The sequence below is a fragment of the Chelon labrosus genome, assembly GCF_963514085.1.
Source record: "Chelon labrosus genome assembly, chromosome: 9".
Taxonomy (NCBI): Eukaryota; Metazoa; Chordata; class Actinopteri; order Mugiliformes; family Mugilidae; genus Chelon; species Chelon labrosus.
In genome coordinates, this window is record NC_140359.1 from 15,431,728 (window position 1) to 15,459,604 (window position 27,877).

The following is a 27,877-nucleotide window of genomic DNA, read 5'->3' on the forward strand; positions in this document are numbered from 1 at the left end:
GCTGCTTTACTGCCAACTAATGGAGATTTGCTGCATATCGCCATTACTACTACCACTACTACTACTACTAGTACTACTACTACTACTATCACTTCTGCTACAAATAATAAAAATAAGAACAATAAGAACAACAACAACAAAAATAATAATTATTTATATTTAGTTTGAATACGTTTTCTGCAGGTTTATTTAAAGAGCTATGCAATCTTATAGGTTAATTATCATAATTAATTAAGTTAATTACGTATTATAAGAAAAATAAACACAAATAAAACTTTTATTTTTTTTACATATGGGTCAATTTTTCTTTATTATTTATTTATTTATTTATTTTTCGCGTTTTTGTGCCATCATCAGTTTTGATCTTTGCGAGATCCCGTAGCGTGGGAGTAACTAGGAAGTGCTTCGGGTAACTAAGGAAACCCGGGAGATTGAATTAAGGTGAGTTTTCTGTGTAAAACTGCAGCGGCTCGACTGATTTAAATAAAACCCAGTATAAAAACAATCGATCTTACCCCCGAAAAGCTGAGTAGGTATTATTTGTGGAGCTAAATTGTCCTTAACTGCGTTAATCGTTGCTGTGCGCTGAGCACTGTTGACGCTTTGTTCTTGTTGTTAAGGTTTCACGTCCAAAACATACATAACAATAGCAGCAGCGATATCAAGCTAAATAAATACTGTATGTTTTTTGCGTGGAGTAGTTCCCTCTTCAGTGTCGACTTAACGTGCAAATTGTGTTTGTGTTAAATTGGCCAAGTACTTAAAATCAAGCAACGTTATAAGAGGTTGCTGCTCATGCTCTGTATATTCTGCTAACTGTGATGTAGGTCTATGGCTCTGCCCACCTTATCGGCCCATGTCCCCAGTCGGTCCCGGGCACTAGCCGGGCAGCTGGCCCGACAGCGGGAGCATGAGGCCCGGTGTCGCCAGCAGTGGGAGCAGCATGCTCAGTACTTCAGAGAGCAGAGTGTCCGCAGTCAGAGACAGGCGGTGTGGAGCTCCCGTCAGTCCTACCAGCAGAGGTAACCTCATCCAGAACTGCATGGTTTCAGCAATGCAGCTTTTTATTTACCCCTTTTCATCTTCAGGATTGCCATGGGCCACTGCAGTATTATTGAACTGTGCAAGCGCAAGGTCTGTGTATGATATAACTGGATATAAGTGTGAAAAGAGTGAATGATTTGTATAGTATTGCTCTCAGTAAGTTAGGCCTCATTTAGGGTAATATAGGCTCACAAGATCTCTTCGTTAGGCAACAAGAAAATCAGATTTTTCTCATGATGTGACCATCTACTGTACAAATATGTCCCATAATTAGAAGGATGATCTTTACAGTGTTGAAAAATAACAACTGGCACAATGTTTGTGTGTGTAAATTTGTGTAAAATAGAAGCCTACCATCCCTACACAAACAATCTTTCGGGACTTTATCTTGTGAGCGCTATCCCACTCTGTTGATCAGTTTCAGCTGACAAAAATGCCAGAGAAGCACAACTGAAATATATATTTGTTTCTATTTTTTTTTTATCAGTATGTCAGCATACCATAAACAGAGACTGAAAGAGGAAAAGAAAGCCGTCCTGGAGCACCGCAGGGATCGACTCAGGGCCATGCTTCAAGAGGAGCAAGACCGCCTGGAAGCGGAGCTCCGAGAAGTAGTGCCTGACAGGAGCACGCTGGCGAGTCAGCTGGTGCAGAAAACAGAAGAGCTTCGTAAGGCGAGAGAGGAAAGAAAAAAAAAGGTAGTGCCACTGAATTAGCAGCATATTTTCTTATCAACAATGATCAAGCTGTTAGGTCACATAAGTGTGTAATCACTGCTATTTGTATTTTTCTTTTTATTTTAGGTTGCACAAGAACTGCTTAAGGAGCACTGGAAGAGAAACAACCCAGACCTGCGAGAGGTAAATTTAAACTACTGATGCAGAACTGACAGGATGTCAGTGCCTCATACTTCAAAGTCTGTTGATGAAGTGATTAATGGCTCCAGGAATCTGATGACAGAAGAAGAGAAAGAAAGCAAGTAGAGAAAACAGACACTTTTTTATCAAGATATCCGTTTGATCTGGAAACGTATAGGGCTTGTGATGCAGACATTCCATGACTTCCTGTGAACCTGAGTCCAGTGTTGAGTAAGAGAGTAAAAAGTTCTGGTATCCCTTCCACCGGGGTTCAGGTTCATCAGTATCTCTGTCTCAGCTAAGTCACAACTCTGTTGTTTTTAATCCGTCTGCAGGTCGAGTCAGCATTACATAAAGATCATGTTGTCAGCCAATGGCAGGAGCAGACATCTGAGAAGAAACAGGTAGGACTCAGTCCATCAGTGTGCTTGACCTACATGTCCCGTTTGTCACATTTTTGGGTTATAATGATACCCAATTTTATTCAGACCAAATTGTGAAGAAAATTTCCCCCATTATGAGTTTCTGTTGCACCACCTCTCCCATGCTAGTGATAACACAAAACCCCCCAAGTTATTAAACTTCTCATTATCCTTTTACGTGGCACATTATTTATGTAACAAATCCATTTTTAATTAAACAGTGCTCATGTACACTGTGAGCACAGTATCAGGTCTGACATCTACCATGACTAATCCCCTCAACATGGTGTATAATTAAAATAGTTTCGACACCTACTGTAAGTGATCCATCTCGTCCAACATGCAGAAAGAAGCGACAGAACAGGAGGAGAAGCGGCGCTTTGAAAATGAGTACGAGAGGACCCGGAAAGAAGCTCTGGAGAGGATTAAACAAGCGGAGGAGAAAAAGAGAGCAGAGGAGCGTAAGAGAGCAGAGGAACTTCGCAACCAGATGAAAGAACTGAAGCTAAGAGAAGAGGAGGTATTTACAACTTCAAAAGACTGTTTGTTCAAAAATATTTCTTTTACATAACCATATTCATATTTTATGGTCTGTCAGGCCACTCGTCTAAAAAAGGAGCAAGAGGCTCTGCTGGTCCAGCAGTGGGAGCTGGAGAAAATAGAGGAGGAGAGGAAGGTGGCAGAGGAAAGGCGAAAGAAATCAGAGATGGGGTAAGGAAAGGTCTTTCTGCAGATAGCTTCTTTGTTCTTTTGAGATATTGGGCTGACTGGATTTGTGTTCCACCAGGCATTTCTTGATCCGCCAATATCGAGCTCAGCTGAAGAGGAGAGCCCGGCAAGTGCAGGAGGAACTGGTAAATTTGCTTCTCCTGCTGATACTGCTGTGTATTCTTCTAGATCCAATCCATTTTCTGATTTTAATGTTTTCCTCAAAATCCTCTGTGCCCACCAGGAGGCTGACTGTAAGATCCTGGCAGCCTTGCTGGAAGGAGAGCAGGAGGACAGGAGGATGGAGACAGCACGGAGGGAAAGAGCTATTGCTGATGCTGCCTGGATGAAACGTGTGATCGAGGAGCAGCTTCAGTTGGAGCGTGAAAGGGAGGCTGAGTTTGACATCCTACACAGGTGAGCGCCAAGATTCAGCAAGCCATGACGCCACAGGAAGGGACCCCTGTTACTCATCACATACATACCTATGTATCTCAACTATTTCAGGGAAGAAGCTCAGCGCGTATGGGAGAAACGAGAAGCTCAGTGGGAGAGGGAGAGGAAAGCCAGGGAACGGCTCATGCATGAGGTAAATGGATGACTTTGACAACTTGGGAGTAAAATTTAAAAGGTTTGATTACTGGATAAAAGCTTTCCTGTATTTGTTTCGGAAGGTGCTTGTGGGGAGACAGCAGCAGTTGGAGCAGAAGATGCAGAATAACCGCGAGGCTCAGGAAGAATCCTTGAAGAGACGAGAAGAGCTGATCCAGGAGCTGGAGCTGGAGCGGCAGATCAGACGCCAGGAGACGGAGCAAGAAGAGGGTCGCAGGACAGCACGGATGCAAGAGATAACCGCTCAGGTTGGCATGAATTGCAGTAGTTTGTTTCCAAAACATATTTATTTTATTTTTTTTTTACAAGATTTTAACAATAAAACTGATCTAATGTTGTTTGTGTGCACATAATGTAGGTGGAGCAGCAACGCCAAGAGCAGTGGGAGGAGCAGCGCAGGATAGAGGAGGAAGAAGAGGAGGACAGGGAGGCTCATCGAATCCAAGAGGAGGAGCTGAGGCTTGAGGCGCAGAGGATGGCCAAGAAGGGATACCAAGAAAAGGTAAATAATGAACGTCAAGCTGATGGAGACTATTCTTATTTTTCTGTTTTTATCTTAATGTTAAAATATGCTTCAACCTGTCTCTTTCAGATTCATAGCAGGCCACGATCAGCCTGGACGTGAGGAACCTTCGAGGCTGAGCAGCCACTGCATTGTGAGATGTAGTATTTTCTGTAGCTGTAAAGTTCATATTGTCTTAAAATAACCATCACAGGCCCATACGTACATCATAAGTTAGTCTCTGTCCTTCTGTCAGCACTGAACTGACATACGGCAACAAAATCCTCATATGAAGTATTTTTTTTAGTACAAATCTAAAATGGACAATGAATGTTGTTTACCATGTCTTACATTGAAGTTATGTTGTGAAGGCCTATTTTCATGCCCAGTTTAAATCAGTCGATCTTTAAATCCACTTAGGGCACCATTTAAAGACATTAAGTAAAAATGTGAACCTGTTCTTCTGTGCCTTTTAAAGGAAGGGGATTCCTTGTAGGTCAGGTAGGCCATATTTTGTGCCATCTCAATGTTGATTCTGGTTGATTGCATGTATATAGAAGAACTGATGTTGTTTTGCACTTCTAGAACCGTTTAATGAATATATATATTTTTAATTCTGCATGTGTCGACTATTTCTAATAAAAATATTGCAAATCAGCTCATAATCTTGTATTAATCCAACGAAAGGTGAAACAAAATAAATACAAAACCTGGCTATAGTTATAAATTAAGTTTATTTAGAAAATAATTCTTTTTCTGAAATGCAGCTTACCAGTTGCATCACACACATCTCTGCCCTCCATTCGAGTACAGAGAGGGACATTACTTTGATCGGATTTCAGAATGAAAATGGATCCGGAAACACTTTGGGCTGCACAATAACAAAGGAGACGTCTAGAGTTCTATCCCATATGTTGCACATTAAATACAAAACTAGCAGCAATGGAACAGAGCACAAAACACGTGAACACACGTACGGTATGGCTGTTAGCTCTACACACCCCGACAACAACACTGAAATGGCACACAAGACTGCAGAATACAGTGCAACGTGGAGCCTGTTAGAAAAACATACCAAATCATTATAACTTAATGCAACGACATCTCGGTGCTGGTGGAGAATAAAACTTGGCCCCTGAACAAGTGTTACTTGCATTCACTGACTTGACAAATGGGCATACATAAATAGCTGCAATAAGTGCACTGCAGACCGGATTACACTTGGACAGGGGACAGACCATATAAATAGCTTTTTGCAACAAACATTAGCATTGCAGAGCTACAAAGAGTGTATAAACAACGTTCCCAACATTTACTGGACGTAATGGTCGGCTTGTTTTTAAATATTAAACTTTACAGTATGGTGATGCTTACACAGTGCAATAAACGAGAGGAAGCTCATTTAGCTACAATAGTGTTTCTAATAGTATCCAATGACTCATTTATGGCTTTTCAGCATCCATGTGTGGCTTTGGACTCATAACATTAACCTGTATCATCATATGGATTTACTAGACTGTGCTTAATTCTTTTATTGGATTAATGCACCACTTAAAGATATTGTGTAACTATGAGTCTGTTTTACTCAAAGTGTTAAAGAGTAATCCGTAAACCAATATATTTCCCGAGCCTGAAGGTATTTTACGTCAAGAGATATTGTGCTACTATAATAGCTGGAAATACCAAAGGAAAGTGACTGACGTTTCCTGTGATACTCAGACTTTGTCCAATGTTGGCTTTAAATAGTGTCAATAAACTGTCCATAAATTAAAAAGACAACGCATGCATATACCACAAATACAAAAAAACACAATAAAATTATTGAAAATATGTATAAAAACAAAACTGAGATGCTGGCGGCTTTGCAGCCCTTTAAGTGCTGTTAGTTGGTATTCTCCTTTGTAGTGATGGTGACAAGCTGTTTGGCCGCCTTGGCAATGTCATAAGCACATTGGATGACCTGCTGGGTGACCAGCTGCATGTCCGGTCCCGGGCAGCCCTCTGAAGGCAACGCCTTCCGGCACTCGTTCTGAAGCCGGCACGCACTGGAGGTCAACAAGCGCAGAGAGCCTCTCACGGTCTCTGAGCGAGGCTTCTGCAGAGGACGGTTAAAATATTTTAATATTAATGCAAAGCGATATACGTTTGTTAAACAAACAGCAAACCAACTGATCCATTCAAAAATAATACGACAGGTTGATACCTTGGGAAAGAGGGCGGCCATTTCTGTTACAGCCACATGTATTCTTTCTGAGCAGGGCATGAAGCTGTGAGGGGAAAACATTTATTGATGAGTTCAACACACTGGTGTCACATTCACAACAATCTGGAAATGATAAATGATAGAAACACTGTAATGACACAAAAAAAAAAAAATATCCATGAACCAATAGCTGTTATAAGCAAGTCCATTTACAGAGCAAGGTACTAATTAGTCTATCACCACACACCGTGCATCATCATCTTTAGGTTAACATCAAACATGCTAAAAACTGATTTTTAGAATTGTAAGTACAAGATACGTTGACTCTACGGCACAATTAAAAAAATATGGCTATGCAATAAAAACATCACCATGAAAAATCTAAATTGAAACAGTCCATTGTCTACATTGAAAGCCAGTCACTGCATAGATGCAACTTACCCTTTAACACAAATTCAAAGTCAGTGATCGAAGAGAAAACTGTTAAATGGAGGCAAGTATTTTCAAGCATGCAGAAGCATATCAAAGAAAAAGAGATACGGTATCCTGTTAAAGGTGAGACAGAGCAGAAGAATAAAAGGTGTGAGGGAGAGGAAAATAAAACTGTGCCTGGGAGGCAGGGACAGAAGCCAGAGTACCAGGAGGTGGGGTCAGGGGACCGGAGGCTGAGTGGCAGAAGGGGAGAAGGGGCCTTCTCAGCCCAGGGCACCAGAGTGCTGAAACATCCCAGGCTGTGCCTGAGCCGACGCACTCCTTCACGCTCACATGGTCTGCGCACGGGAGTTAGGGAATGGGACACCCAAACAACATCGTAACAAAGGAGCAGAGTTGAAGCAGAATGAGGGGGACGAGTGAAGATAGCAGAAAAAAAAAAGAATATGACAGGACATAAACACAACTGTAACTGAATAATGATGAATGTAAGAAGAGCTCATGGTTTTAAATGGAAACAAGAAAAAGAAAGATAACATTAAGATCAAAAACTGATAAAACTTCACATTCTTACCTGTCATGTTTATTGTCCTGAGCAGCTCGCAGCAGCTCTTGGATATTCTTGGTGATCTGCTCGGTTTTGCGGATGACGTCTTCTGTGCTGGGAAGAGTGGGGTCTGACTCCATCTCTAGATCATCCAGCTCAGGGATAGAGCTGCCCTCTCCCAGCCAGCCACTGCTCCTCAGCCGTCCCCTCCTGCTGAAACTGCAGAGGGATAATCAAAAGATATCAAGTCTGATTTAATTTGATTATTTAACTGTACTTGAAAACCCTTTAAAATCATAATGCAGTCAGCTAGTACAAGCCATCACTCTGGGTGACGCTCTTACCCTGAATCATCCATCTCGGAGTCATTGAATGTGTTGTCGTAGTCACTCTCTGGCATGCTGCCTTGCTTCTCAAACTTCGAGGCCTGAAAGGAAGAGAAACGCCAAAAAAAATGCTAATGCGCAGGGACTCCACCATGACTGGCAATGTAAACCAGAGACCGCTGTGATAAAATCACAACTTCGGCACTAAATGTCACACTTATCGACCACAAACGCATCTTGTACACGTGCCACTTTCTCTCTGCTGTGCCAGCATGAAACAGTACAGCAGTTTCAAACAAGCAAAGGCGATGCAGATGACTTTGAATAAAACAAGCCGGTAAAAAGCTGTGAAGCGAGAGCACATAACCAATTTAAAGAATTAAATGTAGGATTAGTAGAACAGGTAATAAAGCTCAGACCATTATCACATATTACTAAAGCTAACCTTCTTGAAAAAGACCATTATCTCCTTATTTTCAAGCGACAACGGTCACCATCAAATGTGCCGACATGTTGATTTGTGAATGAAAACTTGAACCTCCTGAACTGAGGCTGGATTCGCCTGTGTCAGTGAAACAGTCCAACAAAAAGCTGTTACTAATAATCAGCAGCGAGTGGCCAGAAACATTACATCAGAAGCATGACACACAAGCTTGACTCATTCTGCAAACTAAAGAGAAGTAAACCCCGGAGGGTCATTATTTCAGGAGGGGAAGTCAGCATGAGATAGTGTGAGATTCTGTTTCATCTGAAATGAAACAGAATCTCACACTGTCGAGTGTGTCCCAATAAAAAAGAACATATCTTTACACTGGATAGGGTTCGTGTGATCTGAGAGGTTAACTGTAACTTTAACTTTATGCAGATTCACCATCACAGTCAAAGCTACATTTAAAAACAGGAAGCAGCGACAAACAAGTGCATTTATGCCACACAGAGATACTTCACACCTTCATACAGTCACTGTGGTGTGTCAAAGAACCTAAACAAAATCTTCTTCTTGCATGCAGTTCAAAATCTTAATCTGGGGAATGTCATTAGCTCACACACGTTTAGCTAAATCTTTGTTCTGCCCTCGCAGATGATCAGAACACTTTGAGATCACCAGTGTTTGGGTGCGGCTGAAGCAGTGAGAGCATGCCGTTCCAATCTCACTGTGCAAAGTAGCCAAGGATTTGTTAGAGAGAGTATTCGAAACGAAAAACGTCGACGGTTTCCTTCTGGAACAAATTTTTGGACAGCGAAACTTTGTTTCAGCATCATTATCTGCACATGTTTCTAGAGCACAGAAAGAAGACATTAAGAGTTAGAAGCAAGTGCTGCGTCACAAGCTCAATTTTCTGCTCAACGTTCAGCAGACAGGCTGAGGTTTCGCCGCCACAAAACCCCGCGATTCCATTTGCGTAATTAGGGCGATGCTGATGATGAAGGCAGGTGTCTGATGGTGAGGGCAGCCAGTGGAGGGATGGCTCATGCAGCAGGGCAGATAAAGAGCAGGAGAACAGAGGAATGTGGGAGAGGAGGGAATGGGCTCCATGTGGACTTGCCGCGTCCCACGAGATGTGGGCAGAGTGAGGATGTACTTAACCTTTTGAGAACTGTCGTCCTTCGACCATGACAAGGTGGATGGAAATGAGGGGAGGGATGAAGAGGTGGTCACAAAAGCGCCCCTTTCCGTCTAAAGACAGGGTTCAAATCACATTTTAAAGACAAGATTTTCGTTTGAAGAACCGTTTGCATTATACACCGATCAGGCATAACATTATGACCTAATATTGTGTAGGTCTCCCTTGTGCCTCCAAAGCAGTTGTGTCTCATCAGAGAATGGACATGGGCCTTCTGAGGGTGTCCTGTGGTGTCTGGCAACAGGATGTTGTTAGTGGGGGCCTTTGGGTCCTATGGGTTGAGGGGCGGGGTCCTCTGTGGACCATCCCACAGATACTTGATCAGTTTGGGATCTAGGGAATTTGGAGGCCAGGTCAACACCTTGTGCTGTTTTCCATGTTGTTTGAGTTGTTTAAACAGCATGTGTGTGTGTCTGTGTCAGGCTGCATCCTGCTGGGGATGTCTGCTGCCATCAAGGAGTGTCATTGTTATGGGGTGGGGATGCCTGGTCTGGTCTAGATGGTGCTACATGTCTCAGTAACATCCACATGAATGCAATGTCCAAACATTTTGCAGATGCTCAATGTTTTTTTTTTTTTTTTTACTTCTACTGTCAGTGGTCTTAATGTTGTGGCTGATCGGTGTATATTGAGCTGAATGGGGATTCGATTTTATGTCCCACCTGTGTCCTCAAGCCTGTTGCTGCTCAATCAGATATTGCATAAGGAGAGTTGAAAGATAACTGTATCTGCACATTCAATTTAGGATATAAACATTATGCTGTGTTAGAAGGGTGAACTTAGGACATATCAATGTTAAAACTTAAGAGGCAACGTAAAAGAGTTTAGTTGTGTTAGAAGATCACCCTCCTACATTTGCTCCCTGAGTGGCAAACAGCTGCTTCAGTGAGCAGTGTCCCAATAAGATAACCCCTAAGAGGTGAAACCAGAAAAATGAAAACCTCAAATTTAACAACATAAATGTCACATGTGAATTAAATAAAGAGTCCAAACAGATGAGAGGTTAAAGTGAGTGTGTGAATGTATCATGCATTACAAAAACACAGAGTATTTGTATGGTAGTTTTAATGCTTCATCAACATAAAACACAGTACAAAGCTTCAAAGTTCAACTGAATAACAGCACCTCCTTACTTGCACAGCTAAGTTTTGTCTAACAAAGAAGCAGCACTCCTGTAAATAACAGATACATGCAGATGATGTCCTTCTAAAGTGGACAAATATGACGTGTCTGGCTGTAATCTAAATGCTCGGCGCTTTGATGGCTCAGACTTTGGTGCAGCAAGAAACTACCCAGTAGTAAATGAGTGAGGAAAAACACAGAAGAGGGCATAGGGAAATGTTTGCAGACAGGATGAAGACATGAGGGGAAAAAGGTGGAAACATGGGCAGAGGAGAGGAAGAGGCAAAGGAGAGCAGGGAACAGGTCTTACTTACATGAGGTGGGAAGGGTTGCAGGGTGGGGATACCCTCCTCTGGGTAGGGAGTTTCCCCTTTAGGGAGATAGGGCTTCAGGCCTGAGCCGGTCTCATACATAGACATGGGCCGACTGGCCCGCGCAGACTGTCGGCGTTTCAGGGCTGAGGGGCTGGAGGGGTCAGGGTAGTCTGTACCGCTGGGGATCTGATAGATATTGGTTGTGACCTGCCGCCTGAGAGAGGTGTTCTCGCTTTGCAGAGATTGCAGCTGGAAGAGACGGTCAGCAACACACTAAGAGGTGCTCTCAGCAAAGCAAGCTTTCGTCCCTGCTCTGACCTATTCTTTACAGCATGCAGCCACTTCTTCAGCTTTGTTTCTCTTTATATTCTGATAGTCTGCTACAGTCAGTATGATAAAAGTCACCTAACTCAGCCGAGGTTTTAATTTGGCAGGAATAAAGTTATATGATACAATATGAGAACCTATCGTTTTCTGATATGTCAGCAATAAACAAAACCTGAAGCTGCTTCAGTGACGATGAATCACTTTATGGTTGTTAGCTAAACATGGCGGCTCTTATGGAAAAATGTAACCCAGTACGTTCTTCTATAAGAACCATCTCTTCTGCTACAATATCCACAAAGTTAACCGTCCCTCACTGATCCGTCACTGAAACAGCTCCAGATTCAGTTTTATTGATGGCAACAGTTAATAGCTGTAGAAGAGACAAATTCATATAAACAAGGTCTTGTCTGCACCGGCTAACATCACAGGAATAACATGAATATTTCTGTTTGTTTTTTTGTTTTTTTTCTCTTGGTCTAAAAATGCAAAGCAAGTGATAAGCAAGCAAAAGATGTCGCACACGTAAGCAGTTTAGGTCAAAGATGTACAGTAGCTATAGTACAGACAGACCCATGAAGAAGAACTGTGGAAGTCTAAGAGACATTCAAGAATGAACTAACTTTCTTTCAATATAGGGAAATGAGAGATACTGTGTACTGGTCAGTAAAAGTGTGAATGCAGTGGATTTGTTCATGAACTGGCATTTAAATATAAAACGGTAAGTGACTGCCATTTGTAATCACTACTAATACCTATCCTGCATGTTCTTTATCTGAACGTGGTCGTCGCTGAAGACCTGTTTGACCATGAGTTTAACACTGTACAATCTACCACAGAGGAGAGAGACTCTGATCGGCATCCTCCTTCTAGACAGATAAATTAAATCAATTTAAAAATAAGAAAACAAAATTGTAACCTCACTGTTATGACTTACAAAATGAACATGTAACATCTACAAGTCAGAGTAACAAAATCACCTGAAGAGCTACCTTTTTTTTTTGAAACCTCTATGAAATGTGACCAAACATAAACTATACCAAACAAATAAATCCACATGTACTAAATGAAGTTACCAAAAACAACAGCTGGTTATCATCCTAAAACATTCGATGCAGTAACACACAGTAAACGTGATGATTGATGAAGCAAGGCACACACATACAATTTCAGTTAGTCGGTATGTATTATAAATTATAAATTAGGTCATGCTTTCTCTTAAAACATGCTTGTTAGTAACATCAGACAGCATAGCTCCAACTAAATTTGTATATTACAAAAAATCTGACCGAACCTTTTTTTGTTATGAAATGCAGAAAGGGTGATTATTTTTTTTTTTTGAAAGAAAATAAACCAACACAGAAAAATGTACATTCTGAAACTCAACATGCTGGCCAAAACAAAAGGGTGGAAACACGGGGTGTCACAGCAGCCTTATATCTTAACAAAGCATCATCACAACCCACTGATTGGACCTCCACATCAGAGAGTGATCACACTGACCACTGTGCCCCCCTAGTCCGGCCCCCGGTGTTAGTGATCTTATTGGTGGAGCGGGGTGGATACCTTTTTCTGCATCAGCCTCAGCTCGTCACTCAGGTTGTTGTTGGCTTTCATGAGCTTCTGGATCTTGGATTCAGAGGCCGAGAGTGCGTTTTTCACTTCTATGTATTCTTGCATAGTAATGGGGCCGTCTGAGAGGTCGGAGTCCAGGCTCTGTCAAGTTGAAAACAAAGTGGTGAAGGCACCAAAAGAGAGAATGGGGCTTTGATTTGCTGAGAATAACAAAATACCTTAGTCCTGTCTCCTTTGCTTGAGGGGAGCTCTTGATCTGTGTCCTCGTCCGACGCCACGCTATCATAGTCGGGCTGGTCATTGTCCTGGCTATCACTACAATGTCTGCCGCCTACACTCTTCAGGATCAGTTCAACGTTGTCTGGTATGCAGGGGCACAGAGTGGAACAGTTAGTGTATTATGCTACATGTCAGTGCAGGTAGGATTTTGGAACAAAGTAACAGGAAGATACCAACCTTTGGGACTGACTACTGAATTCCCTTGTTGTCTGCGCTTAGCATCGCTCAATATGTCGATCACCAGAGTTGCAAATTCGTGTGCATTGAATCTTGCGAGCTTCTGTCGCCCCTAAAATAACAGAAGCAAAGTCAAATCAGCAGCAACTTCCAAGTTAACGTGAGCAGGCAGAAAGAGTCCTGCACGTCTGACTGGCCTGGTTTCGTGTCGACGAATACTCTGGGTTCACAGGAAGGAAAGGAACCACAGTCGTCTCCGTCACCAAGGTGCTGTGATTCTGTGTAGCCAACCACACTGCAGATGACGACATAAGAATGAGGTCAGTGATGTTTAGAGGCTGGAAGTTTAGCCGCTACACAAGACACGCTACCGCCGACGTTCTCTGGACACGACGCAAAACAGATTTGACTTTACCTGCATCCGTCTCTCGTCTGTCCACTTCGTCGTACACATCCATGGCCAGCTCTTCAAATAAATGATTGCTGAGCTGCAAGAAAATGAGGAAATCACACTGCGTCAGACTCAAGGGGAGAAATGAGAACTTAGAAAAGAAAATCTTTAAAACCAAACACTCCAGAAATACTCACAGACTGCAGTTTCTTCTTTGCTGCCTTTGCCAGTTCTGACAAATCTAAACTGCTACAAACAGAAAATAACTTTCATTAGCACGTACTGACAATTTGTTACTGCAGGTCCACATAATGTAATGCATACTTTATTCTGAGTAGTACTTACATGTTTCTGATCCATCAAAAGACAGCAATAAAAAAGATCAAATGCATCATAAATCACTGTTTCATTTGTTGTTTTTTTTCTTCTTCTCTGGTTGTTTTAAGATTAAAGCCAAAAGCTCCAGTTGTTTGAGAGGACTTTTTAATTATTTGCACAAATTACAGAGTTGCTGGGTCTGTTTCTTCTAACACAGATAATAGATCCTGCAGCGAGCTCAACGGCGTGTCAGAACAGGCCTCAGAGCAAAACTACAACCATGAACGACTGCCTCACTGCACTCACTTTGTTGGCTCAGGTCAAGTCATTAACTTAAGCAAATGTTAATTCAAAGACAAGCACTTAATGTACACACACATCTAGCTGACTTACAGCTTCTGCTTTCTTACCTGTCAGCCATTTGTGGAACAATGAAGTGCTGGCCGTTTTTATGATCTGAGAGGAACAACAAGAAAAGTTCTGGTTAGGAGCCAAAATTATTGTAGGTGTGAAAGTGTACACACTTTTCATTTAACAACATGGCCATATTCACAAGGGAGATTAAATATCATGACAGTTATTTTAATCACTATTATTTTCTGCTACACTGTTCAGATTTCAGTTCCAGGTCCCACTCACTGCATACCTGGTTTTCTCCCACACAAGTAAAACGCCAGTCGATCAGTAAGTTCATACTGAATCTCCACCAACCTATCCGCCAGGTCATGATGACCAGCTTCTCTACAAAGACACATTTAGAAATAAAGTTTAACACTTCAGGATGATTATTATTTTGTGTATAGTTCATAAAAAAAGACTTAAGTCTGTAGCGTTACCTTGCATAGTCAATGGGAGTTTTGCCATTGCTGTCTGGTGCCCCAGGATCCGCCCCATACACTGTTAATAACTCGGCCTGAGATACTTGTCCTGCTTTCGCAGCTACATGCAAGGGAGTGTTTCCTTTCTCCTGGAGGAGAAACGGCAAATCATTACGAAACAAAGCTAACAGAAAAATAAATGCCAGAATGAAAAGGTTGATTTTAAACGCAGATGTCTTACAGGGTGAAAAAAGTTTGCTTGTGCTCCCAGCGATAGCAACCTCAAACAAGTCTCCAGATTGCCGGTGCGTACACTTGAGTGAAGTTGCTGCAAAAGGAAATATTACTATGATTCGATCGAGCAAAGCAATAAAGCAGTTTTCTCCTAATCAAGGTGAGCAGCCAGTACTCCTCACCTTGCTCAAATCCTTGGCCGCTGAGCTGTCATCCTCCCGGCAAGGCATGCGATGGACAAACGCCAGCATTTGATATTTGGCTCTTATAAACTCTGATTTATTTGGGCTTTCAGGCAGAAAAGAAAATACGAGAGGCTATGAATTTTTGGTTCAATAAACAACATTCGGCAAACAAAACAAACTCTCATTTTCAAATAACTACGACTCACTGAAGTTTGTCCTGAGGGTTGGCCTTGCGTTTTCCACTCATCACAGACGCAGGGTCCAGAAGGGAGTGCTCCCAAATTGAATTTGCACCATTGCTGTATAATGTTTGAACCATCTAAGGGAAATGAGAAAGTGTCCTATGAAGTGTGTGCCATTGATTTAAACTGCAGACAGCTGACTGGATGTTGACAGTCCCCGTCCTGACAAGCACTTGCTCTATTTGGACAAAATCAATACACTTCAGATGGATGTGATGCGCAGTTGTCAGCGTTTATACTGAGCTGCTGAATCTAAAACTGCAGTTATATTAATGTCTGCAAGTATAATGTAATCTTCATTCAGGAGAGCACAGTAAAATATTAATGTATATACTGTATATGTTTCTGTATGGAGTTATTTACCTGTAGCTGCGTAGGAGGCCATGGTGTGTGCGTCAGGTGGCGGACTTGAGAGCTGTGTCTGCCCAGACTGCGATGAACACTGCAGCACTCATCGCAAATCAACACGCCCCTGTTCACCGAGGCCCAACGAGGATCTTGGAGGGAAAAGACAACCATCAGAATTAGGACACTTGGAACAATCTAACTGATAAATCACGACTGATTACAGATGTCATGTACAGAGCAGCAGTCAAAAATGCACAATAAGTCGTCCATCTTTCTCATCATATTTTTTAAGTCTTTCAAATCACTGATGTGCTGCTCTCAACATCCCACTTCTTCTTTTTCTACCACATTAGACCCAAAAATACCTCCTATTTATGGTGTGGTAAACTTAATATGACAGGTGGGAGCTTGCAGGTTTAAGTTCCCAAAAAAACATATTTGTCGTTTAAGGTTTTCGTACACAAAAGGGTGTTTTGTCTGCAGTCTTAATAATGTTTTAGGGTTTATCATTTCCTGGCAAAGTTTATGTTTCATCCTGCACTCTGGGGCATGTAATAATTTTGCATCCAATAGAAGGCTTTCTCAATTTTTCAGGCCCCACCTCCTCCCTGCGTCTCTTCACCAGAAGCCCTGCTGGCTTCATCTCAACACTACCACTGGAGGTGACCGTGGGCCAGCTTCTCTAGCTCAGTTTTTACAAAGAAATATGAAAATGGATGGAAATAAATAGCCCTCCACTGATCATTTCATAAACCTTTAAGCTGTCGGTAGTCCACATTTTGTTATTGACAACAAATCCAAGAATTTCATAGATTGTACAAATAGCAGTGTCTGTGTAGCCGAAGTCTGATACAGGTTATTGTTCTGTGCCGTAGTCTGTGACCAAGACCGAAAACTATGAATAAGACAGAAAATCACATCATTGTACTATTCACACTCTATCCGCCTGCCAGAAATATTCGCTATTACAGAATCAAATGTGTAATAATCTATGGCTGAAAATTGTCTCCACCTTCCTCTCTACTTGAGTAACACTCACAGCTATTGTTCTGTTATCTTACGAAATCCCTGAGTCTTCTGAAAAAAAGAAAAAGAAAAGACATTTCATAGTTCTGACCCATTTTTAAATATGTACCTTTATATAGGTCAAATAGGCTTGGAGATGTCGACAGGTGAAAGTCTTGAGAGACAGGCTAACAAATGTTGCTTTTAGTGTAGTTTTTGAATATGAGGAAAACGCAGAATGATGTCGGCCTTATCCTTTAAAGACTCTAAAGTGCTCAGCTCAGACCACTAATAGTGTTAGTTAGGGAAATTTGACTTGTAGCTGATAACCTAAAAATGACAGCATAGATTGAAGAAATACAGAAATGAAAAAAGCCAAAAAGCCAGAGGCCAGTAACACGGGCAGATCAAATCTTCATTAAAAGGTCGCTGACTGCAGAGTTGAGTGAAACCATGCGTTGTATAAAAAGGAAGTGGAGACGAGCAGTTGAAGGTTGATGCACGTCCTAACAGAGCAGCTTCCTCTTTCACAACACTGCAAAACATATATGTATATATATATATAATATACAAATAAAGACTCTTTCAGCTACATATTAAGTTAATGCATGGCGTTAAAATAGAGGCAGAGCACACTTACGCCCTAGAGTATACCCTGTGACCAAAATAAATTTGTTTGCTTAACCTTGACCTTATTTAGCACACTTCGACTTGCACAAATGTCACCGTCTCCCATCTGTGCAGACGCTCTTTCTGACACCTCCAGACCAAAAACACTGCAAATTCATACGACACGCCTGCAGCCAACGAGCTCTTAAACAGACCGAGTGACTGGCACCGTGACAAGACAGACACCAAATACTGTAAACGTCTTAACAGCAGCTGAGGTGCAGGAGCAACAGCTGCAGGGGTTCCTGATCAGATTCTGGCTCCAGTTTTCCACAATCTCCTCCTAACAACCCTCCGCCAAGACATTAGTGTTAGTGCTGACATGCCTCTTTTACCCTTTCCTCAACAAGGGCTGCTAAATTTAAGCTCACGTCTTGAAACTCTAAAAATATTCACGGCCAACAACTGGTAACAGCCGCATAGCGAGGAAATCCACGCCAGCTGCCATGGAGATCTGAGAGTTAACTAATTTGGATGACATGATGACAGATTAGGCATTTAATATTTTGCATGCTTCCTGCTTTTGTTGATTTGTATCGAGCGATAACAACACGGGGATGTTTTATACAGACTTAGAGATTCCTACAGTTTTCTAAAAACAACATTACACGACTTACTTAATTAAAATACAATACAGTGCAACCACAGAAGGAAGAAAAGAACTCCTCTGCATTGAGTTTATGCGCTCAATTCACTCAGCATCCTGTTTTGTTTCCTGTGCCTGCCGAAAAACATCACGTCATTTCTACATGAATGGGACTTTTCGAAGTACCTCAGACACAATGCAACAAGTATTTCTTCCGTTTTCACAGAAACATTTGACTACAAAAGCTCAGGTGTATTTTTTTAGTTCTCTTATACTAAATCTACTCTGAACAAACCGATCTCAGTAAGAGGATGCTGGTATTCATCTGATGTCAGATCACAGAGACAGGAAGGATTAGGTCTGACTGTATAGATCGGCAGTCACTGCATTTCTATGAATATGATGTACAAAAGGCAGCAGACCCACTGACTTGCAGTTATCCTAACAGTGGCAAAGAGTCGTGCAGCTTCTTAAAGGATAAAATGCCATTATTATATTACAAATTTGCTGCAAACTTGTCATTGTCACCCCGCCTATCAGCATTAAACAACTGTGCACGACACTGAGACACACCAACAATACTTTCCTGATTATTTAAGCAACAGCATTTTGAAACAGCTCTAAAAAGCAGCTGCTCGCAGTGCCACAACGCAACAGAAAGGGTCCACCGAATAGCCAAATAAGAGTAAAGAAGAAAGCGGCGTGGGCGAGCTTTGATAATCTGATTTAAACCCCAGCTTTACCGACTGACCGACCAAACGTCAGTAGATAAATAACGGAGGTGGTCTGAAGTTGCAGCTTACCTGGGACACAGCAATCAGCGCAGACCTCGGTGTTTCGCAGGCGTTTAGACATCCTGTTATTAGGAAAGAAGTGCCTTTTAAAATGAGTACAGTACTGGGTCCGTTATGCTAACCATTGATTACTCTGTGAAGATGCCTTCCGCGTTAGCTACACCTAGCTAATTAAAAACAAACCAAAAGAGCGACCCGCTATGTTACTTCTTTATAGCCTTCTCGTTTTGGCTAGCCATAACAACATAACCTCACAGGACTAAGTACAACGCCGCTTGCCTGCAAGTTAGCTGACTTAGCACCCACCTGACTGGCTAACTAGCCTATGCCCATTTGGTAGTTTACTCTACAGCCTCTGAAGAGCGAAGCACACAGAGCTAGAGCATTCCCAGAGGCAGCTGCGACTGTGACCTAATGTGTATGTGGTTATGCCCGAAGTTTGATCTCTCAGGAAAAGGAGTTCCCCAGTATAATAGGAAATACAAATCCAATTACATTTTAGTAAGTAGATACGTATATATCAAAAGTGGGATTTTCACGTTTTCAATTAAGAATAAAACCTAAATTCAACGCAGCATATTTGGTATTGTTTGGGCGGTAAGCGACCTGACAGCCCTGACTGAGGGCAGAGGAGCACAAATGAACAAGTACACAGAGGAGGTGAGTTTGATCTATGCACCTTGTGACACGGTACGAAAAGACGCTGCTTTACAACGAATGATAAGACGATGCTTGGGACATTCCCATTGGCCAGCCGCCTTCTTTTTAAAGAAACGTCGAGTATCAATGGCACTCCTGTACTTTTTATTAAATAAAATGACAGCAAAATAACATGTCAGTTAAGGTGCACAATTGGCCAGTTCCCAGGCAGGATTTATTAACAACATCAGAGCAGCTGAAAGCCACAAAACGTGATTCAGATAAGATGACAGAGTATCCCATTCCTGGTTATTTGTTATAACCTGAAATTAAAGGTTTAAAACCACCAATAATCGTTAAAAGTATATTACACAGTAATAGGCTGGCGGTGCCGTTCCAGATTTTCAACCGCCCTCCTCCAATCGTAAAAGCGACGATCGCATTTCGACTTTGTGGGCAAAACAAAACATGTTTTTTAACATATCTACACTGTTTATTTAATTCAATATTATGTGTAACCCGTTAAATTTAAACGATTTTAGAAAAAGATCACAGTTTGACAGGAAATCAATCCTTATAGGGATTATACTTAATTTGAGATTTCTGCAACCCCTATGCGGACGCGTTGAATGGTTGCGACCAAACTGGAACTGCCTATTATTCTTTTCAACTGGCGATGATTTTATGTACAAATATTATTTTTACGGCGCATTGACTAACGCAGTAATTCATATTAAGCATACATTTAGTTTAGTTTTATTGGATTCAGGTAAATAGCTTTAATCAGACGATATTAGTTAGATTGGGAATCTGTTTCTATGTAGGACACCCCTGCCTGATACTGGCTACTACTTCTGGCACTTCCTTGTTCAAAAGTTTTATTTAGGGGAAGGCTTGAGGAAAAGTTGGTCAGCGGATTGGCTATTGTTTCGACGTTGCTGTCAAATATTAACGGCATGCATCATATTTATGATATATTTTTTAGTAACTAGCTTGTGGCTGTCGCAGCTTTTCTCATGGCTGTAGTTATTAGAGGCTGGCTAACTTTGCACTGAGAGGCTCCACGAAGAGGAAGATGTCCACGGCTAACGTTAGCGAAGACATCAGAGCGAAGTTTCCCCTGCATTCAGCAGTGTGGGAGAATGATTACAGGAGACTGGAAGAGCAGACAACGTTACCACAGGTTAGTAAAACACTGAACGCGATTGCTAACGTGCTACGTACGCACGCTTGCTACTAGCTAGGGGAAAGCCAGGACGGGGCTGTTGAATCTCCGCTGCCAGTTAAAGTAGGCCAGCGGTGTTGACAGATGCTCCGCAGTCAAGATACAGATAACGTTTGAATATGTGTGGGGACAAAACTTAGCTGTTCACTGATCAAGAAATCTGAAAGATTAAGTCACTTAAAAATAAATACATTTTTATGTAGCCTGTGTAATTTAGGGAAAAAGCCCAATTCAGTGGGTTTAGATATGATAACAGAAAACAGAATGACAAAAACAACTGCTTTACATATGAACCACATACGTTAGAGCTGTGTTGTGTTGTAGTTTGGCCAATTTGCATTTGATATTTGATGCCACTGAGAGAAACTCTTTATTAGAATAACGTACTATTATTGCAGTGTGGTTACTGTGATCCATTGACTCTCATTGATAAACAACAATGACATATCAATGACACATTTTTCTTACTCATGTGAGAAACAGATGTGTTGCTCATGTACTGACTGCCGCAGTCCTATATCATTATCTGCAAACACCTCAATTAAGAACTGTAAACATGCCTGTAAACGTTATAACATGACAACACAAAATACTGTGCTACTACAGTACTATAAGAGGTTGTTATGTCCTCCCTGTGATATTTAGTTGGAGCTTGTATTCTTGTTACACAGAGTTGCAGTTGAAACGCATATATACTTTTTGATTTTCTCAGAATGACATCGAGGCTGTGGATCCCAGAGGCCGGACCCCTCTGCACCTGGCCGTGTCGCTCGGTCACCTAGAGTCCGTGAGAGTCCTTCTGAGACACGGTGCAGAAGTGACTAAAGAAAATGGCATGAATTGGACAGGTTAGTCGTGAAACTGAATACTCAGCATGCCTTTGAATGCTGTGATGCCACGAACGTTTCCTCCACTTCTACTACAGCTGTGCTTTTTGAGGATATTGCGGTTTGTCTGATTGCTTAGATCCCTGTCTCTTTAACCATGGCATCATCTGCTACTAATGAGGTTTCTGGTAAAGGAACAGTATCTACTCATGTGACTGTAGTAAAACGGTTTCACTTTCCTTTGTTATTACGTCATTGTTGAGGGTGTTTAATGGGCTCTGCTTGGGAACAGATGCCACTAAAAGGTTTAGTGGTTTGTATTTACATGGCTTTCTCTGTGTAGTGCTTCAGGAAGCAGTCAGCACTGGAGATCCAGAGATGGTTCAGTTAGTGCTTCAACGCAGAGACTACCTCAAAGCCTCCACTGCTCTGGGAGGAGTGCCTGAGCTGCTGTCAAAGATCAGAGAGGTTTCACTTTATGCATTTTCCCATAGTCTTGTCATCTTCTGCGTTTGTGATAATAATAATTAACTGGTCTGTTTGTTCATCCCCAGTGCAAAAGTAAATAACTGGTCTGTTTGTTCATCCCCAGTCTCCAGACTTCTATATGGAAATGAAGTGGGAATTCACCAGTTGGAGTAAGTTGTAAAGAATGTAAAGTAGACTGTGTGTCATCTGTTTATTCATAATTTATTATGCAAAAGTAGAAGATATCTACAAGTGTTTCCTGTTGTTAAATTTATGAACAGGATTTAAAATCTTTGCCTGCTAGACGGTTTAGCCAGGTCGTACAGGAAAAACTACATACCTTCCTCTTGGTAGTGAAGCTTTTGTTTTCGTATTGACTCGCATTGTTTTTCACGTGTGGATAAATTTCTTTCCACGGTGGGACATTCACATTCTGTTACTTCACAGTCCCTCTTCTGTCCCGGGTTTGTCCGAGTGATGTTTGTCGCATTTGGAAAAGTGGCGCCTGCCTGCGAGTGGATGCCACTCTCCTAGGCTTTGAAAACATGACCTGGATTAGAGGGCGTAGAAGCTACATCTTCAGAGGAGACGGTGTGTGTTCCAGCTCTCTTGCACAAAAACAGAATATTTTATTGTTATTTTATTTTAGGTATATGACATGAGTGCACCCGTGTCTTTATTTTCACAGATTCATATGCAGAGTTGATGGAGGTGAACCATGATGATGAAGTAGTGGACACTGAACGCTTCAACATAACCCAAGAAATGGAGGATGTCACACTAGAGTCAATGCAGCCGGCTGAACAGGAAGTTGCCAAAAGATTGACTACTCCTATTGTCAACACGTACTTGGACACAAAAGATATTGCTTTTGAAAGGTAAGAAGTTTTCTGTTTTCAGAACATGAATCTTTTCTTTGATGAGCCAAGACCAAACTCTGCAGTGAGTAGTTTGAAAGTTGGCCCTTTTATGGGTGATCTTACTGTGTAATTCCATTTGGCTGATTCATCCTTTTGCACTGAGCTATGACATTCCCAATGTTATTGTAGTATGTAATTGTCTCAAATACACTCGCACGTCTCTCACTCTTGTGTCTGTTGGCTATTCACACATCATGCAGCTGGCAAGAGTTAATATTTTTTCTGTCCTTTCTGTATGCTGTTGCAAACTGCAATTTCCCCATTGCAGGACAAATAAAGATTTTTCTTATTCTTATTCTTAATGTGTACTGTCTTTATACTACCTGAATAGCTAATCTTCATCTGGATAACTTCCTCAAACACACGTCAACGGTTTACAGAAAGCTGTAATTACAGTTGTAATAATGGATGTATTATCTGCATCGTTGACGTTTGTTCAGTCTAATTATTAACAGTGGATTGTGTCTGCCGCGTTGCTTTCGTCATCTAAAAAAACCACCATTGTGTTTTTGTTTTTGCTTCACAGGACCAAGTCTGGGATTTGGGGCTGGAGGAGTGACAAAATGGAAGTAGTCAATGGATTTGAATCAAAGGTATGCGTGATTTATCTGTTTTAGTGTGTTTGCAGCGTGCCTCGTTCATAATATCAGCTGACGTTAGATTGGGATTGTTTTCTCAGGTTTTCAGTGTGAACAATGTAAATGTGGTAATCAGGACAAGGACAGAGCATCTCACAGACGAGGAGAAAGCCAGGATTAAAAGTATGTGGAAAATATTCTTCATGCGTTATACCTTTTTCTGTCCCTCAGTTTATACAAAACTACATTTGACTGAAACTGAGTGTTGAAGTTAGACCTTTTTGTTCAAAGGTGAAAGGAACATCTTGGAGTCTCTGCTGGGGACTGTGGAGCAGCACATAAGTGCCCAAGGGGTAGGATGTGCACTCAGTAATTATGACACGACAAAGCAGTTTGTAACCACCCACAAGCTGCTTTCATGTGACTGCTTGTTTTTCTTTTTTCTTTTATTTTTAGGACCTTACTCTTGAGTATGCAACTGCCACCAACCCCACTGCAATAACTCCAGAGGAATATTTTGATCCAGACTTTGACCTTACGAACAGAGACATCGGCCGTCCCATTGAACTGAGCATTCGTACACAGAAGTAAGACAGTTTTCAAGGTTTTAATAACCTCAATACATTATTTCTTGTAGTTGTGTGTGCTATGTGAAATTTGAATCATGAGATTAGGTTTTGAGTAAAGCTTTGAACATTACCTGTATTCTTATCACAGGTTCAAAGGTACATTGTGGATGAGCGAGGAACATCCCCTATCACTGGTGGAGCAGGTCACCCCCATCATTGACCTCATGGCTCGGACCAGTTCCCATTTTGCACGGCTACGAGACTTTGTGGCTCTGAAGTTTCCTCCTGGATTTCCTGTTAAAATAGGTGTGACAATGAATCTTTTAAAAATAGAGATTAGAGAGAGTTTAGATTAGAGATTACACTTTAAAGATGCACTTTGTCTATTTTTATATCTTCTGTGTTACTCTCTGGCAGAGATTCCCCTGTTTCACGTGCTGAATGCCAAGATCACATTTGGTAATGTGAATAAATGCAGCACTGAAGAGGAAGTCAGCACAACGCCGGCAGCCACACCTACATCCTCAGGGGACGATGAAGAAGCAGCAGGTGTGAATGTGGCCAGTGTATTAACTGCATTAAAATACAATTTGCATGTGAGTCATTTCTAAACTGCTTGTCTTGTGCCTGTCTGTATCCACCCAGCGCTGCCTCCCTTCCAGGTCTGTCCCTCGGTGTTTGAGGTGCCGCCGAGTTACCACCGCAGAGGGGGCAGCCGCCACATGCCCGTGTCCCAAAATGACGAGGACCTTTTGCAGTACGCCATCCATCAGAGCCTCCTGGAGTCCCGCAGAGGCCCCAGCCAGGTAGGAACTATCATCATTCAGCCCCATTGACACAAAATATAGTTTCCATAGTCTTTTGTTTATTTTGCAATGTGATTGTAGGAGGGGATCTGGGATGATGCTGACGGGGAACTCACTGATGTAATGCCAAGTAGCCAGAGTGACAGGTAGGAACAGGTTAAGGTTGTTAGCATAGCTCCATAAACCGTCCTTGCTTGTGTATTGTCCTTCTGGCTATTTACCAACTGTATGTGATCTCAGTTTTCTGTGTCAATGTCCTTCTAGGAGCATCCCAGAGGGCGTGCTAGTGGATTATGCGGACACGTCCAGTCCAGCCAGCTCCGCCTCTGCCTCTAGCCCCGACTCAGAGCTCCGCCTGGCCATGGAGCTCTCTGCTCGGGTTCAGGAAGAAGAGGAGAGGATGAGGAAGCAGGAGGAAGAGGAGCTGGAGAGGATATTGCAGCTATCTCTCACTGAGAAGTAAAAGGATTAAGAGGGAATAATAATAATAATACAACTTTTCCAGATGCAGACGCAACCACCACACCTCAATTTTCCTTCCTAACCACTCTAGTCATCTATGCAACCGCAGATTCATCTCTGTAACAGATCATTCTCGCACAGGCAATATCAATCTCTCAGTATCCATTATATTGCAAAAGGTATTTTTGGTAAGAGCATACTCTTTTGTATATTTCTATCCCGGCATAATGTGTATCCATTTTCAAGCTTGATTCTCGGGCTGTTTGAGATCATTTTGGTTGGGTTCTTCTTTTTATATTTATTTAGTTTATTTTCCGATTCAGAATCACAACAGTGACCCGTGTGTATTGATTATATTGTTGTCTGGAGTGGGGATGAATCGGTGTGATTAAGGTTCTATGAACAAAAAAGGCTGACTACTCAAGGTGACTTCATGCAGTGCTGACTATCAGATCTGGCACTAAAGCATCCAAAAAAACGGTTGATTTGTAGTTTTCTTACTAGTACTGTGATTTTATAAAGCTATAATGAACATCGTAGCACAACAGTTTGTTTGGTCTTCTAGTGCCATTGCCCTGATGGGACAGATCTGAGTGCTTTCACTGTGACGTCTTCCTACAGAGTCACTTTTTTTCAGAACCACGGGCTCACTGAATAGCGAAATCTCAGGGTTCCAACTTCACAGATTCCCCCTCCACTTTGGAATTAATTTGTTAATCAGTTGTAAAACTCTGAAATTGTATCCTTGGTGCACAACGGTACCACTCACACATATCATTCTACACTATACCAATTTCAATTTAGTCCGGTTAATTGTGTCAAATGTTCATATGTATATGCATTTTCTAGTACTTTATGAAAGTGCACTCTATAGATGGGTTTGAAAAAAGGCATGTTGCTGTGTGAGAGAGAGCTTGGTATGGCATGGTAGCATATCTGTGCTATCATTTTCCCGGCCTGGTTTATCAACATTTCCTTTGACTTCGTGGTTAGAAAGGATTTATTTTTGTAAACTGTCACTGAGCAACTTCATCTCAGACCAAAAATGCAATAGCAGAGACCAGTCTGTCTGTGGATTTACTGTCATGCAGCTTATTAGCACTTACTCAACTAGAGTTTGCAGAGATTATTCCAGTTCCTAATGACAGTCGTCCTTTCGTAGCCATGAACAACTCAAGACCTCTGAGCATAAGTCAGCACAGACTCTCTTAAGATCTTGCATGCCCGCCCATATTAATTTCTTCAGCTCGTGCCAAGGATTGCTTTGCTCCGATGAGGCTTGGTGTTGGTCGCAGCGTGGTGACAGTTTTATATAGTGCCACTCATACAGAACTTTGTGAACAGATTTTTAACATTTTGATGAGGTTCCGGTTGTACCAGGGTGCTGCTGAGTAACATGCATTAACCACTATAGTAGATTTCACTGACAGCCAACCACTTAATCAAAGGTCTCAGCCTCCGACTGCGTCAGGAGTTTCAGCTGATCAATTGCTAATTGGAACGACCGTGTTGCCAAACTGCTGAACTGTCAACTTTTGAAAAGGCCAGCTTTGCTTAATTTGATGCAAAGCTTCGCAAAGCACCGTTCCAGCTGCAAGTTTTTTTTTTTTTTTTTAAGATGTTAAAATTTTAAGAGAATGTGTCAGTTTGAAAATGTTGTTCTAAAAATGTTCTAAAATAAAAGCACTTTATTTCCATGAGGACTATACACGCTTAGTTAATGTGCTTTATTCACAAAATATACTTCTGATATGTTCCTTTTGGTTCAGTTCAACTAGTTCACTGTTGGCAGTTCATAACATCCAGTACAACAGCAACAGGGCCAGCTTTATTATCAATCAAAACAAAATGAAGTTTATTTTCACATTACATAATGTACGGAGAAATATTTATTTACATTATTTCCTCTAAAGCAGTGAAAATGCAAATTATGTGCCACCTTTTTTTTTAGTTTTTCTATTATCTACACATAATTTGATAACCTATTTATGGAACTAACAGTTCCTTTTATTGTGATTTCCATATGTGGCACAAGGTTATATATGTAAGTTTATTTCAGCTCATTAAAGAGCTGATTTAATTTGTAAAAAAAAAAAAAAAGTTTGCTCTTTATTTTAGCCTGTACAGCAGCCCCAGTCAGCACCTCTTCCTCTGACGTAATAGATGGAGAGTAAAGCAATCACAACTCTTGTTTTGTAATCTCACTTTTGTCACTTTAATAGTTACAGACTCGAGGCACACATTTCTCTTGGAGAAAGACCATTATGACCAACACTTGCCATCACTCAAAAGCACGTAAGCACACATTTCCCCTTAGGTTTGAATTCAATAAATAAATAAAAAGTAGTGACACACTGTATGCAGTATAGGCAATGGCACAGATTATTAGGTGTAAATACTTTATACTGATCCCGTGCCACTTTTTTTTTTGCAGAAGTCGATTCAAAATAAATAAAAATAAATAGATAACAAACGCACAGGGAGGTCCAAAAGCTGAAAATGTACATTAAGTCCCTCCTTTTGCTTTAATGACAGCAGGAGTCGAGTTGCACAGATTCTACAAGTTAGTGTGAAGCCTGGTAACTCATGTTAGCTCCACATCGTTCTTACAAAGCGCTGAGGTGTGTTTGTGCTCATTATGCTGCAGCAGTATGACTCATTTTTTTGCAAAGATGCAAGAACACCAGAGGTTGCACCACTTGCTAAACGTCAGCTAAACAATCC

The 27,877-nt window shown here is 41.5% G+C and overlaps 3 protein-coding genes across 7 annotated transcripts; 2 read left to right on the forward strand and 1 right to left on the reverse strand.

Moving 5' to 3' along the window:
• The first annotated feature begins 422 nt into the window (after window positions 1-422).
• Window positions 423-4,817, forward strand: tchp (trichoplein, keratin filament binding). Its single transcript, XM_084551326.1, has 13 exons — window positions 423-441; window positions 828-1,022; window positions 1,532-1,742; window positions 1,848-1,904; window positions 2,237-2,305; window positions 2,670-2,843; window positions 2,922-3,034; window positions 3,111-3,177; window positions 3,276-3,448; window positions 3,539-3,620; window positions 3,706-3,891; window positions 4,002-4,145; window positions 4,236-4,817. Exons 2-13 carry the CDS (start codon window positions 832-834, stop codon window positions 4,266-4,268), a joined length of 1,500 nt encoding a protein of 499 aa, XP_084407452.1. The 5' UTR covers window positions 423-441; window positions 828-831; the 3' UTR covers window positions 4,269-4,817.
• git2a (G protein-coupled receptor kinase interacting ArfGAP 2a) lies at window positions 4,812-19,072 on the reverse strand. Of its 5 annotated transcripts, XM_084551323.1 has the most exons (21): window positions 18,669-19,072; window positions 15,621-15,754; window positions 15,222-15,334; window positions 15,013-15,118; window positions 14,838-14,924; window positions 14,615-14,745; window positions 14,425-14,519; window positions 14,189-14,234; window positions 13,658-13,709; window positions 13,485-13,557; window positions 13,267-13,364; window positions 13,070-13,181; window positions 12,832-12,974; window positions 12,605-12,754; window positions 10,715-10,963; window positions 9,242-9,331; window positions 7,672-7,754; window positions 7,355-7,546; window positions 6,987-7,118; window positions 6,349-6,412; window positions 4,812-6,240 (listed from the first exon to the last, which is right to left on the reverse strand). In XM_084551323.1, exons 1-21 carry the CDS (start codon window positions 18,718-18,720, stop codon window positions 6,028-6,030), a joined length of 2,415 nt encoding a protein of 804 aa, XP_084407449.1. In that variant the 5' UTR covers window positions 18,721-19,072; the 3' UTR covers window positions 4,812-6,027. The 5 variants fall into 5 exon arrangements, with proteins under 5 accessions (XP_084407449.1, XP_084407450.1, XP_084407446.1 ...); XM_084551324.1 differs by lacking the exon at window positions 9,242-9,331; XM_084551320.1 differs by lacking the exon at window positions 6,987-7,118.
• Window positions 19,073-19,959: 887 nt separating this feature from the next.
• On the forward strand, window positions 19,960-26,859 carry ankrd13a (ankyrin repeat domain 13A). The gene is made up of 15 exons (XM_084551953.1): window positions 19,960-20,481; window positions 21,236-21,371; window positions 21,694-21,818; window positions 21,943-21,988; window positions 22,266-22,409; window positions 22,507-22,696; window positions 23,265-23,331; window positions 23,418-23,499; window positions 23,608-23,669; window positions 23,773-23,903; window positions 24,034-24,191; window positions 24,303-24,434; window positions 24,531-24,691; window positions 24,773-24,837; window positions 24,956-26,859. Exons 1-15 carry the CDS (start codon window positions 20,374-20,376, stop codon window positions 25,152-25,154), a joined length of 1,806 nt encoding a protein of 601 aa, XP_084408079.1. The 5' UTR covers window positions 19,960-20,373; the 3' UTR covers window positions 25,155-26,859.
• Window positions 26,860-27,877: the final 1,018 nt, after the last annotated feature.

Excerpts from the sequence above, each read along its gene's own strand:
- tchp (XM_084551326.1), top strand. The coding sequence starts at position 832 with ATGGCTCTGCCCACCTTATCGGCCCATGTCCCCAGTCGGTCCCGGGCA. Across the intron at positions 3,178-3,275 it reads GGCAAGTGCAGGAGGAACTG|GAGGCTGACTGTAAGATCCT; the intron begins GTAAATTTGCTT and ends TGTGCCCACCAG. Across the intron at positions 3,892-4,001 it reads TGCAAGAGATAACCGCTCAG|GTGGAGCAGCAACGCCAAGA; the intron begins GTTGGCATGAAT and ends CACATAATGTAG.
- git2a (XM_084551323.1), bottom strand. The coding sequence starts at position 18,720 with ATGTCTAAACGCCTGCGAAACACCGAGGTCTGCGCTGATTGCTGTGTC. Across the intron at positions 13,182-13,266 it reads ATTCGTCGACACGAAACCAG|GGGCGACAGAAGCTCGCAAG; the intron begins GCCAGTCAGACG and ends CTGTTATTTTAG. Across the intron at positions 6,413-6,986 it reads TCCCCTGACCCCACCTCCTG|CTTCATGCCCTGCTCAGAAA; the intron begins GTACTCTGGCTT and ends TTCCCCTCACAG.
- ankrd13a (XM_084551953.1), top strand. The coding sequence starts at position 20,374 with ATGTCCACGGCTAACGTTAGCGAAGACATCAGAGCGAAGTTTCCCCTG. Across the intron at positions 20,482-21,235 it reads AGCAGACAACGTTACCACAG|AATGACATCGAGGCTGTGGA; the intron begins GTTAGTAAAACA and ends TGATTTTCTCAG. Across the intron at positions 24,192-24,302 it reads TGGATTTCCTGTTAAAATAG|AGATTCCCCTGTTTCACGTG; the intron begins GTGTGACAATGA and ends ACTCTCTGGCAG.